Genomic DNA, 14,334 nt, shown 5'->3' with positions numbered 1-14,334 from the left:
ACTGGTGATGCCTAACCTTCCCTGGAGAGCTTGCTTTGCCTTCAGCCCTTGGCCAACCATTTCTGCCCAGTCAGTAGCTGTTGTTATGGGTTGTGACATAGGTTATTTCTCTGCACAGTTCTGCATGGGTTGGCTCTGTGGCCTGATCTCTTCTGGAAGGCATGGGTTTATAGGGGAAAAGGAGGAAATCATTTATGGATTGGTTGGTGGAACCTGCTCCATTTCTGAACATACAGATGAGCCCCAGTCTGACCAGTTAAGGTGGAGAAGACTTTGAGGAGAACAAGAAAATTGTCAAAGGATCCCCAGAGGGGCAGGTATAGATGAATTTGATGGTGAGAAACGATTTGCATTTCCAACGTGAGGTGTCACTCTTAGGGAGTATGTATGAAATTCAGAATAGGAGGACATGAGGAATTCTAAAAAAATCTAAAATGACTATTTAAAAATTTTTTGTCAAAAATGTTTCATTTATTTAGAAAATTGAAATGTAACAGAAGGAGTGTGTGGGATACTTTTATTTGTGACAGGGAATGTAGGTGGTAGTTTTTTGTTTTGTTTTGTTTTGTTTTATTTTATACTGAGGAACACTGCTCTAACCTACTTCTCTAATTCACAAGGAGTAGAGGAAAGCATGGAGAAGTCATCAGCCAAACGGAAATAAAAGCTCAAATCTGATACCTAATGCAGTATTTTAAGGTATTTCTTTCCTCATTACCCCTCAGTCTTTCCTTCTATAGTTAAAGAGAAGTAGCCCTTTGACTCCAAAGCTATTATTTTTTAAAAGAGATAATCAGAAGGGCATGCCTTTGAAAATTGAATATATTAGGAAAAATTTTTAACGCCTGTTTGCAATAGGAATGAAATGAAATACTTGAGGTCTATTTGCAAAGAACAAAGAGAACCTACATTTCCTAAGTAGGTTTTGACTTTTTCTCTTTAAGCAAAAAATAAAATTGACTTGTAGCATAAAGGTAAATTTAGGATCAAGAATTATGTTACACAATACCTAGGGGGGTTTTAAAGCTTTTAGAAGTTTTTAATGTTTCAGTGGAAAGAATATCAACTTTGTAGTCAGAAAAATCTGGGTTCAGAATCAAACTTAAACTTCTACTGCTGGCCAAGATGGAATAAGCCCACTACAGCCTAAGTCCCCCACTGATTAGAGAACACTTGAAAAATACTATCAACCAGTTTGACCTAATTGACACTTACAAGAGACTCCAAACAACAACAGGATAATACACATTTTTAAGTGCACATGAATATTCATGAAGATACATCATATTATTTTTTTAAGATATTTGAAATACAATTTTATTCTGATTCTAAACGAAAAGGAATGGGAATGACAGTTAACAAACAAGATTTTACCACTGACTATTGTGATGTGCTTGTATCACTCTTATATTGGAAACTCAAGGAGGAATTAACTGCGTTCCAAAACAGCTAAATATGCAGGTCCAAACAATGAAGGTAAACTGCCACTTTCACTCTGAAGCCCATTCATCTCCTTCAGCATCCAACAGATGAAGCACATGTTCTGCTTAGCTAGATAATAAAGTGGCACACACGCTACACTGCTGACATCACAGGACAACCTATAAAACTAGACTTCTGACACTGGGCTCCAGCCTCATTCTCACAGGTCATCATCTTCATTCGGGAGAGCAGTTGTCTGAGCAACCTCTAAGTCATGCTCATACTACGCTGCCAAAGCTGGGTCCATGACAACCTCTGGTGGGGCAAGAGCAGGCATGGCAACTCCAAGTTAGGATCTGCCATGAGCTTTCTAGCAAGCCAGAAGAAGGGCTTTTCAAAGTTGTAGTTATATTTTGGCAGAAATGTTGTAGTACTGAAGATTCTTCTTTCAGTGGAAGACAATCGATTTTGCCTTCACTTTCCTGTCCTTAATATCTACTTTATTGCCACACAACACAATGAGGATGTTTTCACATACTCATACCAGATCTCTATGCCAGTTAGGCACATTGTTTTAAGTAACTCTTGATATTACATCAAACATTATAATGGCACACTGGGCTTGGATATAATAGCCATCTCTCAGTCCACTGAATTTCCCCTGGCCAGCTGTATCCCCTACGTTGAACTTAATGGGTCCTCTGTTGGTATGGAGCACGAGGGGATGGACCCAACACCTAAGGTGGCTACACACTTCTCAAACTCACCAGTCAAATGATGTTCCACAAATGTAGTTTTTCCAGTACCATTATCACTAACCAATACAAGTTTGAACTGGATCTGGGGCTCTCCTTGAGCCACCATCACATTGTTGTTCCAGAAGTGTCTCCATGCCTGTCCAACTGAGGCTCAGCTACATCATATTCTGCAAATCATAACAAATTAAAAATAATTGAATCATACAAAGTATATTTTCCATTCAAATAGGAATTAAATTAGGAATTAATAACAAAAACTGGAAAAATCTCTAAATATTTGGAAATTAAATGGCATACTTTTAAATAACCCATGAATCAAAGAAGTTTCAAAGGTAATTGGAAATTATGTAGAACTGATTGAAAATGAAAATACAACACATCAAAATTTGTGTGCTGCAGCTATAGCAATGCCTAGAAGGAAATTTATAGTATTAAAAGTTTATATTGTATATATTCCTTCAACCAAGAATACCACACCTGGAAATGGGGTGTCTTTCAGGAATGAGAAATGTAGGAAAGATAAAGATTTTTCCAGAAAAAAACAAAAGCTAAGGGAGTTCATCATCACTAGACCTGTCTTACAGAAAATGCTAAAGGGGGGCTGGGCATGGTGGCTCACACCTGTAATCCTAGCACTCTGGGAGGCCGAGGCAGGAGGATTGCTTGAGCTCAGGAGTTTGAGACCAGCCTGAGGAAGAGTGAGACCCTGTCTCTACTAAAAATAGAAAGAAATTAGCTGGACAACTAAAAATATATAGAAAAAAATGTAGCTGGGCATGGTGGCGCATGGCTGTAGTCCTAGCTACTTGGAAGGCCGAGGCAGAAGGATTGCTTGAGCCCAGGAGTTTGAGGTTGCTGTGAGCCAGACTGATGCCACGGCACTCTAGCCGGGCAACAAAGTGAGACTCTGTCTCAAAAAAAAAAAAAAAGAAAGAAAGAAAAAAGAAAATGCTAAAGGGAGTTCCTCAAGCTGAAAGAAAAAGATGCTAATTAGTAACATGAAAATATGCAAAAGCATAAAACTCACTGTTAAAAGAAAATAAATAATAAAATTCAGAGTTCTTCAATGCAGTAATGGTGGTGTACAAATCACTTCTATCTTTAGTATTAAGGCTAACAGACAAAACTATTAAAAATTATAATAGCTACAATAATTTGTTAAAGGATACACAATTTTAAAAAGATGTAGATTCTGAGAACAAAAATTTTAAATGCAGCAAGGGGGATGGAGTAACAATGTAGAGGTTCTTTTCCTGTGAACAAAGTTAAGTTTTTTTCAGCTTAAAATAGCCTGTTATAATTATAAGATGTTTTTTGTAAGCCTCATGGTAATCACACAGCAATGACCTATAGTACACACACAAAAGATAAACAGAAAGAAATCAAAGCATAGAGAAAATCATTTAATCAAAGAACAGAAATAAAGGAAGGAACAAATGATCTACAAAATAGCCAGAAAACAATTTTTAAAATGGCAGTAAGTCCTTATATATTAATAAATACATAGAATGTAAATGTATTAAGTTCTCCAATAAAAGACACAGAATAGCTGAATGAATAACCCAACTATATGCTGCCTACAAGAAAGACTCACTTTACTTATTAGTACACACATAGACTGAAGGCGAAGGAATGAAAAAATGTATTACATGCAATAGAAACAGCGAGCAGGAGTTGCTATATTTATATCAGATAAAATAGACTATAAGGCAAAAACTGTAAAATGAGACAGAAAGAAGGTAATTATATAATGATAAAGGGGTCACTTCATTAAGAGGATATAGCAATTGTAACTATATGTGCACTCAACATTGGAGCACCTATATATATAAAGGAAGTATTAATACATCTACAGAGAAAGATAGACTATAATATAATAAAAAGAGTAGATTTCAATACCCCACTTTCACTAATGGATAGATTATCCAGACAGAAAATTAATGAAGAAACATTGGACTTAAACTACCCTTTAAACCAAATGGACCTAACAGAATGAATAACTAGAATGAATAACAGGAAGAATTGTGGAAAATGCATAAATACATGAAAATTAAACAACTAATAAGTCAATGAAAAAATTAAAAGAGAAATTTAAAATTTTTTTGAAACAAACAAAAAATGGAAACACAATATACCAAAACTTACAGGATGCAGCAAAAGTAGTTAAAAGAGGGGAGTATATAGCAATCAATATCTACATCAAAAAAGAAGAAAGATCTAAAATAAACAACCTAAAGTTATACTTCAAGTAACTAGAAAAACAAGAACAAACAAAGCCCAAAGTGAGCAGAATGAAGGAAATAATAAAGATACAGCAGAGATAACTGAAATAGAGACTAGAAAAACAACAAAGAGGATCAATACAACTAAGTTGGTATTTTTGAAAAGATAAACAAAATTGACAAGTCTTTAACTAGACTAAATAAAAATAAAGAAGAATCATATCAATCAGAAATGAAAGAGGAGACATTACAACTGATACTACAGAAATACAAAGGATCATACAAGACTACTATGAACAATTACATGACAACAAATTGGACGATCTAGAAGAAATGAATTCCTAGACACGTACAACCTAATGCTGAACCATGAAGAAACAGCAAGTTTGAATAGACCGATAACACGTAAGGAGATTGAGTCAGTTATAAAAGGTATCCCATCAAGGAAAAGTCTAGGACCTGATGAGGTTCACTGGTGAATTCTACCAAATATTAAAAGAAGAACTAATACCAATCCTTTTCAAATTCTTCCAAAAAAACTGAAGAAGGAAAATTTTCAAAGCCAGACAAGGACACTATAAGAAAAAAAAAATTACAGGTCAGTATCCCTGAAGAACATAGATACAAAAATGCTCAACCAAATATAAAAAAAAACAAATTCAACAGCACATTAAAAGGATCACTCGCCATGACCAAGTGGGATTTATCCCAAGGATATAAGGATGGTTCAACATATACAATCTATAACTGTGATAGATACATCACATTAACAGAATAAAATACAAGAACCATATGATCATCTCAACAGATGCAGAAAAAGCACTTGACAAAAATCAACATCCTTTCATGATAAAAACTTTCAACAATTAGTTATAAAAGAAATATACCTCAACACAATAAAGGCCATATATGACAAACCCATAACTAACATTTGGAAACATATCTACTATATATTCCAGCAATCCCACTACTGGGTATATATCCAAAGAAAATGAAATCAGTATGTTGGAAAAAATATCTGTACTCCTATGTTCATTGGAACATTTTAAGAATAGAACAGACAGGGAATCAACCTAAGTGTCCATCAACAAATGAATGGATAAAGAACATGTGGTATATATACACAATGCAATATTATTTGACCTTTAAAAAGAAGTAAATTTTGTCATTTGTGACAACATGGATGAACCTCAAAGGCATTATGTTAAATGAAATAAGTCCAGGCACAGCAAGGCAAATACAGCATGATCTCATTTATACATGAATTCTAAAAAAGTTGAATGCATAGAAGCAGAGAACAGAATGGGGGTTACCAGAGGCTGGGGTGGGGGTTGGGGGGAGACATTAGTCACAGAATACAAAATTCACTTAGAAAGGAGAAATAAGTTCAAGAGATTTATTGTACAACATGGTGACTATAGTTACTAATGATGTATTGTATCTTAAAAATTGCTATGAAGGTATATTTTAAGTATTTTCACCATAAAAATAAATCTGTATTTGAGATAATACATATGTTAATTAGCTCAATTTAGCCATTCCACAATGTATATTATTTCAAAACAACCATTGTATACCATAAATATATACAAGTTAATTTGTCAATTTAAAAAAAGAAATTTAAAAAAAGACAGGTGATCACAGATTATCGATTCAAAGAAGATATTTTTTAAAAAGGGACTGGTAATAAACGGTAACTGCTCCCACAATGGAGAATGGTCTGGGAAGGCTGGGAGAAATAGTTGATGCATTAAGCAGTGTATATGCTTGCTTTGGAACAATAAAGGGTTTTGTAAAAAAGCAGGGGAATCTGTTTGTGTAAAGAGTATGCTAGTGTTTAAAATTCAAGAGACTGATAAGTTCATGTATCAGATCTGGAGAACAAGATCTTAATGTCTGAAGGTAGAAAAAGGAGCAGCTTTTTATCCAAATTTGCCTGCCCCTAAAAGACTCTTATAGGTTATCACATAATTACAGTTAGTTGTTCACCAACCCATAATTAGAACCATATATATACAGTATAATTTATATATATCATTATATAATATATCCACACACACACTCTCAATGCCATGCATTTTTAGGGAGCTAAAATTTGAAATACCAAATATTTATTATTACTCATGTATGAATATAAAAGGTAATTGGCAGCAATTTGCAAGCCCACCTCAATGAGCAATATACTACTTATTATTAATACTTTTAATGTGTACACTAAATTTAAAGACCTAATGTCAGCAACCTTGGGGGGGAAAAACAAAAAATTGGCAAACCTTGTATATAGTAAAGGCTATCAAGTATGGCCACTTTCATATAACAGAATTATTGACTAGATAATGAAAAATATCAGTCAACTACTGGGTTGTTAGATAGAGAGGTTATGTGGTATCCTGTTTATTTTTTATTTTTATTTTTTTTTTTGAGACAGAGTGTCACTTTGTTGCCTGGGCTAGAGTGAGTGCCGTGGCATCAGCCTAGCTCACAGCAACCTCAGACTCCTGGGCTTAAGCGATCCTACTGCCTCAGCCTCCCGAGTAGCTGGGACTACAGGCATGAGCCACCATGCCCGGCTAATTTTTTTGTATATATATTTTTAGTTGGCCAGATAATTTCTTTCTATTTTTAGTAGAGACGGGGTCTCACTCTTGCTCAGGCTGGTCTTGAACTCCTGACCTCGAGCGATCCACCCGCCTCGGCCTCCCAGAGCTAGGATTACAGGCGTGAGCCACCGCGCCCGGCCCCGGTATCCTGTTTAACTCTTTTCAATAACTGCTTCAAGTGATGTTAGCTGGGGTTGCTCTTATGGGGGCATTCACCTAGTGGCCAAGCTGAACTAGAAAGCTCAAGGCCTCTGTCACTAGTCTGGGGCCGTGGTGCTGCTATTGGCTGGAGTACTCCAGTTATTCCCTGTGTAGCCTTTCTTTTTCTGTAGTATTTCCAGGGACTTTCGACATGGTCCTTCCCTCTAGGATAGCCTAGACTTCTGAAGATACCATCTTCCAGCTTTAAATATCTCTCTATATTAATTTTATCTGAGAAGTAATATTAACATACTTTTTGAATAGCTTCTTAATTTCCATTGTTAAAATAAGTTGAGGTGTCCAAACTTAAATTTGGAAAACCTTTTTAACTTTACAGAAGTATTATCCAAAAGTAACAAAGACTTTTTTAATACAAACAATATGTTTTCAGGGAAATGTATCTTGGAAGAAAAAAAAGGAAATTCTTTTCCCTAAGATTACAAAACCTTGGGCCACTTGTTTCAGTCAGTCTTTCCTTCTTTCTTCTCTTCTTTCCTCCCTCATTTTCCCTCCCTCCTTCCTTTCTTCCTTCTTTCCTTCGTCCTTTTCCTCTGGACAAAGTGCTTTAAAATCAAAACTTATTGCTTATTAAAGTGTTAAAAGTTTCTCTAGAGTCTCCTAAAATATTTGTATAACATTTGTTTGAGAAACCAGAAGGGAAAAAATGCTACAATAGCAAACATTTAATAATACAAAAAGAGATGGAAATATATGTCATGGTAAAAAAAAATCCTCTATAATAAGTGACTAAAAAAGATTAGGTAATCTTCTCTGAGAATGAAAGCAATCTACAATTGTCTTAATTTTTGTTTCAGAATCCATTACACTTAGACTTGAGAAACCATGAAGACAACAAAACAATTTCTTTCTCAGATTCAGGGTAGTTATCGAATACCAAAATATATGATGAATTAAAAAAGAAACAGCAGTCATCAACAATTAGGAAATTTGATTCAATAATTTAGATTCTACTTGCAGAATTGCCAAAGATATACATTTGATTAAGGAAACCACCGACCTTGATAACAAAATTATAAACATTATTATTAGTGTTCAAGAGCAAGTAAGGTAAATATTTTTTTATAAGTGTTTGTATTTTTATTTAATTCTCATCAGAGAACTAGCTGGAATCAACACTTTCATATAAGACAAACATAAAGTATTTCTTGAACTAATAAGTAATTAGTCTTCACTTTGAAAGTTTAACCAGAACTTTTATTCATGTTTCTTTCTGCTTCAAAAATTAACAGCTGTTTGTCAAATGTTCATGAATGCTTGATATGATTATACTGTATTTCATTGCATAAATATTTATAATACATTTAATCACAAAGTAGATATTACCTATATGTTTAACTTATATTTACTTTAAAATGTAGTATTAATTTTTCAAAGATTTTTATGAGGGTCTAGAGAGAAAGGTAAAAAATGTAGAGGGCATATCTTCCCATAAACTTATAACACATCTAAAATAGTCTTTGAAGTATTGTTTTCTATTCCAAACTTCACCAGCCAGCAAATTATTTTCTGTGTCATAAATGATTACAAGGCAAAGATAAAAGGCCAAGGTGCCAACAGTAAAATATGGTCCCAGAGTTAAAATAATTCAAAGGCTGTAAGACCCTTTGTGAAGACTTTAGAATGACTTCAAGCAATACCTCACAGGCCTTGTAGGCTAGAGAATTTTATGAGCACTTCTATAGCACCCTCATTCTCAGCCCAAGATAGAAGGACATGTCCAAAAATTTATAGAAGTGCCTTTTGTCTAATGGGGTTGATTAATTTGATATAAATGCTTATAGAGTTTTAAAGAAAATTGTATTGAAGATACCACTAGCATGGATTAAAAGAATCAGAGGCAGTAAGAAAGGAAAAGAGGTATCTAGGCCCCCAATTCTCTACAGTTCTTTTCTTCATAAGTCATTTTTCTTCACCTCTCTCTGCAAATAAAAAGATTGCTATATAAGTTACCTATTGCTATGTAACAAACTACCCCAAAACTTAATGACTTAAAACAATGATTTTTAAATTTTTCATGTTTCTGTGGATTGGCTGGTGGTTCTTTAGCTCCAAATGGTGTCACCAGGGGTCACTGATGTGGCTGCATGCAGGTAGTAGCTAAGCTGAGTTAGAAGGTTTAAGACTTCTCTTAACTTGCCTGGGGCTTTGGTGCTTTCTATGGGCTGAATGTTTGTTTTCCCCCAAAATTCATAGTTTGAAGCTCTAATCCTCAATGTGATTGATTTGGAAGTGGGGCCTTTGGGAGGAATTAGATTTTGAGAGATCATGAGGGTGAAGTCCCCCATGATGGGATTGGTGTCCTTATAAGGGGATGACAATACCAGAGGTCCCTTTCTCCACGACGTGAAGATACAGAAGTAAAATGGTTGTCTGCAAACTAGGAAGAGAGCCCTCACCAAACCCCCCATCATGTTGACATGTCTGGGATTTCTAGACTTTGTCTCCAGAAATGTGAGAAATAAATTTCTGTAGTTTTAGTCACCCAGTCTATGACATTTTTGGTATAGTAGCCTAAACTGACTAAAGTAGTGCTATTGACTAGGATATCTCAGTTCTTCCCTCTGTGACCTTTCTCTCCATGTGATATCTCTAGGGCTTACCATGTGGTTCCTTTCTTTAGCAGGGTAGCCTGGAATGTTATAACATAATGGTTCAGGAGAGTAAAACTGAAAACTGTCAGACCTTACTTTCACCACATTTTATTGTTCAAAGTAAGTCAGAAGGCCATCCCAGATTGAAGAGGAAGGGAAATGGATTTTACCCTCTGAAGAGAGGAGTTGTATGTGTGTCCGAGAAAGGGGAAGAATTATTTGAAGGCCATCTGTAAAGACTATCTATCACAGTCTAGCCTCTGGCCAGAGTTCTTGTCCCATTCACATGGAAAAATGTACTCATTCTGTCCTCTAAAAGTCTCATCCCATTATAACAAGTTTAAATTCAGTATCCTATCATTTAAATCAGGTCTAGATATGGACAAGATTCCTTAGTTATTGTTTCTCAGATACAGATACTTGGGAGCAACTTTTCTCAGGCAAGGTTTTCTACAATAGGAACACCACACAGAGACTCCCATTGAAAACGGGAGACAGGGAAACCGGAGGCATAACACTAAAATTGTTTTAAGGACCCCCTACACCTAAGGCAGGGGATATTCCTGGATTCTGGTTCAGCTTATCCCTCTGAGAGTGGTTGCCTAATCACTGCTCTCCTTGCTACTTGGCTCCTCCCTGGGGAATTTTGGCTCCACCCTTCATTCATCCTTCCTTTTCTATAAAAGTACTAGGCCTGAAATATTTCCGCTGAATTCTGCTTTCAAATTGAACAGTTCCTTCTTTAGTTCATTTACCTTTCACTGTAATCATAATCAGCCATAAGAAGTCAACTGGTACTTAACAACAATCACCTGGAAATCTTAAGAGATCTATAAGCTCCTAAGTTTCATTTTCTATCTTCTATGTTAAGATAGGCAAAAGTATTGTCAAGCATTCTGTCACTGCACAACTTAGTCCCCCATTTTCCAGAATTCAATACTTTCTTTACTGCCTTTCCACCTTCAAGTAAGAATTTGTTCATTACTCTTCAAGGCTTGGCTGGCAGCTCCTTACCATATGTATTATTTTTCTCCTGCTTCTGTAACAAATTACCACAAATTTAGCATAATTAAGTAACACTATTATTACAGAGTTCTGTAGGTTAGAAGTCTGACACAAATCTCACTGAACTAAAATCAAGATGTTGGCTGAACTGCATTTCTTTCTGGACACTCTGGGGAGAATCTGTTTTCCAGCTTCTAGAGCCGGCCGGCATTCTTTGGCTCGTGGTTCCCTTCATCCATCTGCAAAGCTGGCAATGGCAGGTTGAGTCCTTCTAATTTCTCATCACTCTGACCTCCTCTTATGGATCCCTCTTCCACTTTTTAAGGACTCTTGAGCTTATACTGGGTCTACCTAGATAATCCAGGATAACCTCTCCATTTCAAAGTCCTTAACTTAATCACATCTGCAAAGTCCCACTCTGGAGCCATTACTCTGCTTGCCACACTGTATTTTCAGTCTCCCCAGGTGGGGTACATGGATGCCCCAAGTTTTAGGAGGGGCCCTGTAGCTCCCAGGGAGTTGTTTGGTCCCTACCACCCCTGAGTTGGGGGGAGGAGCAAGAGAGATCATGGCTGGAATGTGAGAACCTGAGCGAGGAGGGGCTTAGCTAAACCTCAGCAGGGCTCGGAGGTTGCTTATCCAGCCGCTAGAGGGAGCCGCTGATACAGAGTTCAGGCCTATTTCTCCAAGTCCGAAGAGCTGCTCCTCATAGAACGGGCCTAATCATGTGATTGCTAAGGCCCCTAGCCAGGCTTTTTCCACCCTTGTCCCCTAGCCCAGTTTCTCTACAAGGTGTGGCATGCACCCTCCCTATTTGTTCTCTGGAACTCCACAGCACTCTCCCCTCTGATCAGTCTACATGCATTCCTTCTGCACCCAAGACCAGCTTTCAAGCTACCCCACAGTTCATGGGTCTGACCTGCTGGCGTGCATCTCCATGTGATGCTCTCAGGTAGGGGCATCTCCAATTATGTACCCCTTTTCTTCACTAGGCCCCAAGGTGAGGGAGGTAGGCCTTTCTATCCACAGAGATCTCCACTAGAGGCATGCTCCCACTGAGCGAGTGGCAGCTCATGAGTCTCCTGAGTCAAGCTGTACTTCCATTGAAGTGAGTGGTGGGAGGGGCCACTCCTCCAGTTCAGCCTGCATGCAGGAGGCATTCGGTTGCCATGGGAACCTGGGCTATGCTAATTCAGTCCCAGTGCTGCAGCCTTCTCCAGTAAGGCAATTCTCCAGTGGGGGGGCGGGGTGAGGGATGGGGCATGCTCACAGACCCTGCTCCTCTGTGTTCCTCTACACCCTCCCATTGGGTGTGGCCCTGAGGGCTCTCTTGCCACCCGATCCTGGAACCATGACCTCTCCCCTATGTCTCCCCACTCTGCTCTCTTGGCCAGGGTCACCAGGTTTGGCCTGCCTGTCTGAGCCACCAGCAGGTAAATGTGCCAAACACCTATGGGAAGGAAGATCACAGACTGCAGGTGGGGGTGGGGAGGAGAGCAGGCACCAGGTCCTGCCTGCTTGTTGGAGCTGCTGCTACTGCAGCTATGCATTCAGAGGCAGGTTCAGCTGGGAACACGCCCCTATTTGCAGGGAGACAAGTCTTGTAGTGCAGAGCACTTTCGCAGTTGCTGTGGGGAGGGAGGGACAGTGGCTATAAGCTGGCTTGAGCCAAAATTACTTTCTGGGATGCCAGCAATGGAGGAGGTGCAGAGGAGGCATCCAGATGCAGGAATGCCAGCTCTCTGGGACCTCATGGCACTCCCCTGTAGTGATCTGTGGTCTGCTGATGGCCTGAGGCACCCAGGTACAGGTAGGGGAGGGGAGCCCTCCTTACCCTTTCACTGGGCTCTGGGCCTCCCTGGATTTGGTTCATGCTGCTGATCTCTCTTTTCTATCCTCCCCTCTTTCAGCTTTGCAGCTCCTCTTGGTGGGGTCCCTGGACTCCTCTGTTGTCTCTCCCCATGATCCACATCCAAGCAGTAATTGTTTTCCACTCTCCTCAGTCCAACCCTCTACCCTTCTGCCGAGATAGTCTGACAAGCTGTGTCTCAAGTCAGCCATTTTGGGTCTCCTCCAAGAAGCCCTCTTTATTTAGAGCATCAGCAACACTTAGGCATCCAATGTTGTTACTCTTAAATCTATTTCCTTCATGAGTTTCAAATACCTGATACACTGCATCTGTGGTGCATTCTCTTCCACAGGTAAATCCTCCAATCTTATCACTAGTAAAAGTTTGAACCAGGGACTTCTTTTTTTCTATGTGCCACATGTGATGGGATTCTCACTGGCAGCTCAAACCACCTCTGGTACCAACTATCACAGGTTTAATTCTCTGAAGGGAGATACTGAGATGAAGTTTGAGATGCAAGATGTTTATTAGAGAACATCACCTATCAGACAAAGGGGAGGAAACAGGATTGGGCAGAGAAAGAAGTCAAGTTGCAATGACAGGAGCTCTTAAGTGGGTTTTGCCTGACATAGTGTAATAAATTAGGCTGAAATGGCAAGGCCTTTATACCTACCCTGTGCTCATCTCAGATGTAGGGAGTGTGTGCTCTCAGGTGAAGTCTTTTCTATAGATGCTGCATATGAAGCACTGATAACTGCAGGATTTCTGTTCTCCACACTCCCTGCACTAATCATCAAGTCCTTCCTTTAAAGGAGACCTGGGCAGCACAATTCCATATCTACCACAATGTCTAACCTATTTGCAAATAATATTTGGCTCTATCTTCAGAATATTTCCAGAATCTGACCATTCCTTGCCAGTTTCACATTATCACAACCCTTGTCTAAGCAATATTATTTCTCATATGGACTACTGAAATAGCATTCTAATTGATCTTCCTAGTTTATTTCTTACCCTCCTGCAGCCTATTTTTCACAAAGGAGACAGAATAATCCTTTTAAAATATAAGTAAAATCCTATCATTCCTTTGCTTACATCCTCCAGTGGCTTCCTATCTCAGTCAAGAGGAAAATGCAAACCTCTTACCATGTTCTTGCACACCACCATTACTCGTATGATATCATGATTTTTCCCCACACACACATTGTTCCAAACTGGTCTCCTTGTTATTTCTCGAACATGCCAAGTAAGTTGTTGCCTCAGGACCTTTGCATGTACTGTTCTCTCTACTTAGAATATTATTCTCTTAATTATCTACATGGCTCACACACTCTCCATTCATTCAGGTTTCTGCTCAATTTTACCTTATCACAGAGGCTTTTCCTGACTACCCCTTTCCCGCACCAGTCACTGCTTGTCCCTTATTTTATTTAATTACTTTCTTCTTAGCACTTATTAACGTGGCATGCTATATCCATCACCTAGACAAGACTTTGACAATACTAGGCACCCAAAAAATTTTGTGGAAAGGATAAATAAAAGAATGCCAGGACTTCCCTTTGCTGCCTTCTTCATTCTTTCTTCCTCCTTTTTAGTTTTCTCCTCCATTTTGCTGGAAAACATCCTCCAGTATCTTCTTCCTAAACATCTTTATCTCAAGACGGA

General features: G+C 38.3%; 1 protein-coding gene and 1 pseudogene across 1 annotated transcript in view; both read right to left on the bottom strand.

The window, feature by feature from the left end:
• Nucleotides 1–1,478: 1,478 nt before the first annotated feature.
• On the bottom strand, nt 1,479–2,286 carry LOC123622487 (annotated as a pseudogene).
• DTWD1 (DTW domain containing 1) overlaps nt 1,479–14,334 on the bottom strand; it is a 46,053-nt gene continuing 33,197 nt past the window's right edge. Inside the window, exon 5 of the mRNA XM_045528872.1 lies at nt 1,479–2,347. Coding sequence (XP_045384828.1) covers nt 2,286–2,347 — 62 coding nt within the window. The 3' untranslated portion in view covers nt 1,479–2,285. The remainder of the gene's footprint in view (nt 2,348–14,334) is intronic.

Source organism: Lemur catta, chromosome 1, assembly GCF_020740605.2.
Source record: "Lemur catta isolate mLemCat1 chromosome 1, mLemCat1.pri, whole genome shotgun sequence".
Classification (NCBI taxonomy): Eukaryota; Metazoa; Chordata; class Mammalia; order Primates; family Lemuridae; genus Lemur; species Lemur catta.
The sequence above is the reverse complement of the archived record's forward strand: the minus strand, read 5'-3'. Positions and strand labels throughout refer to the sequence as shown.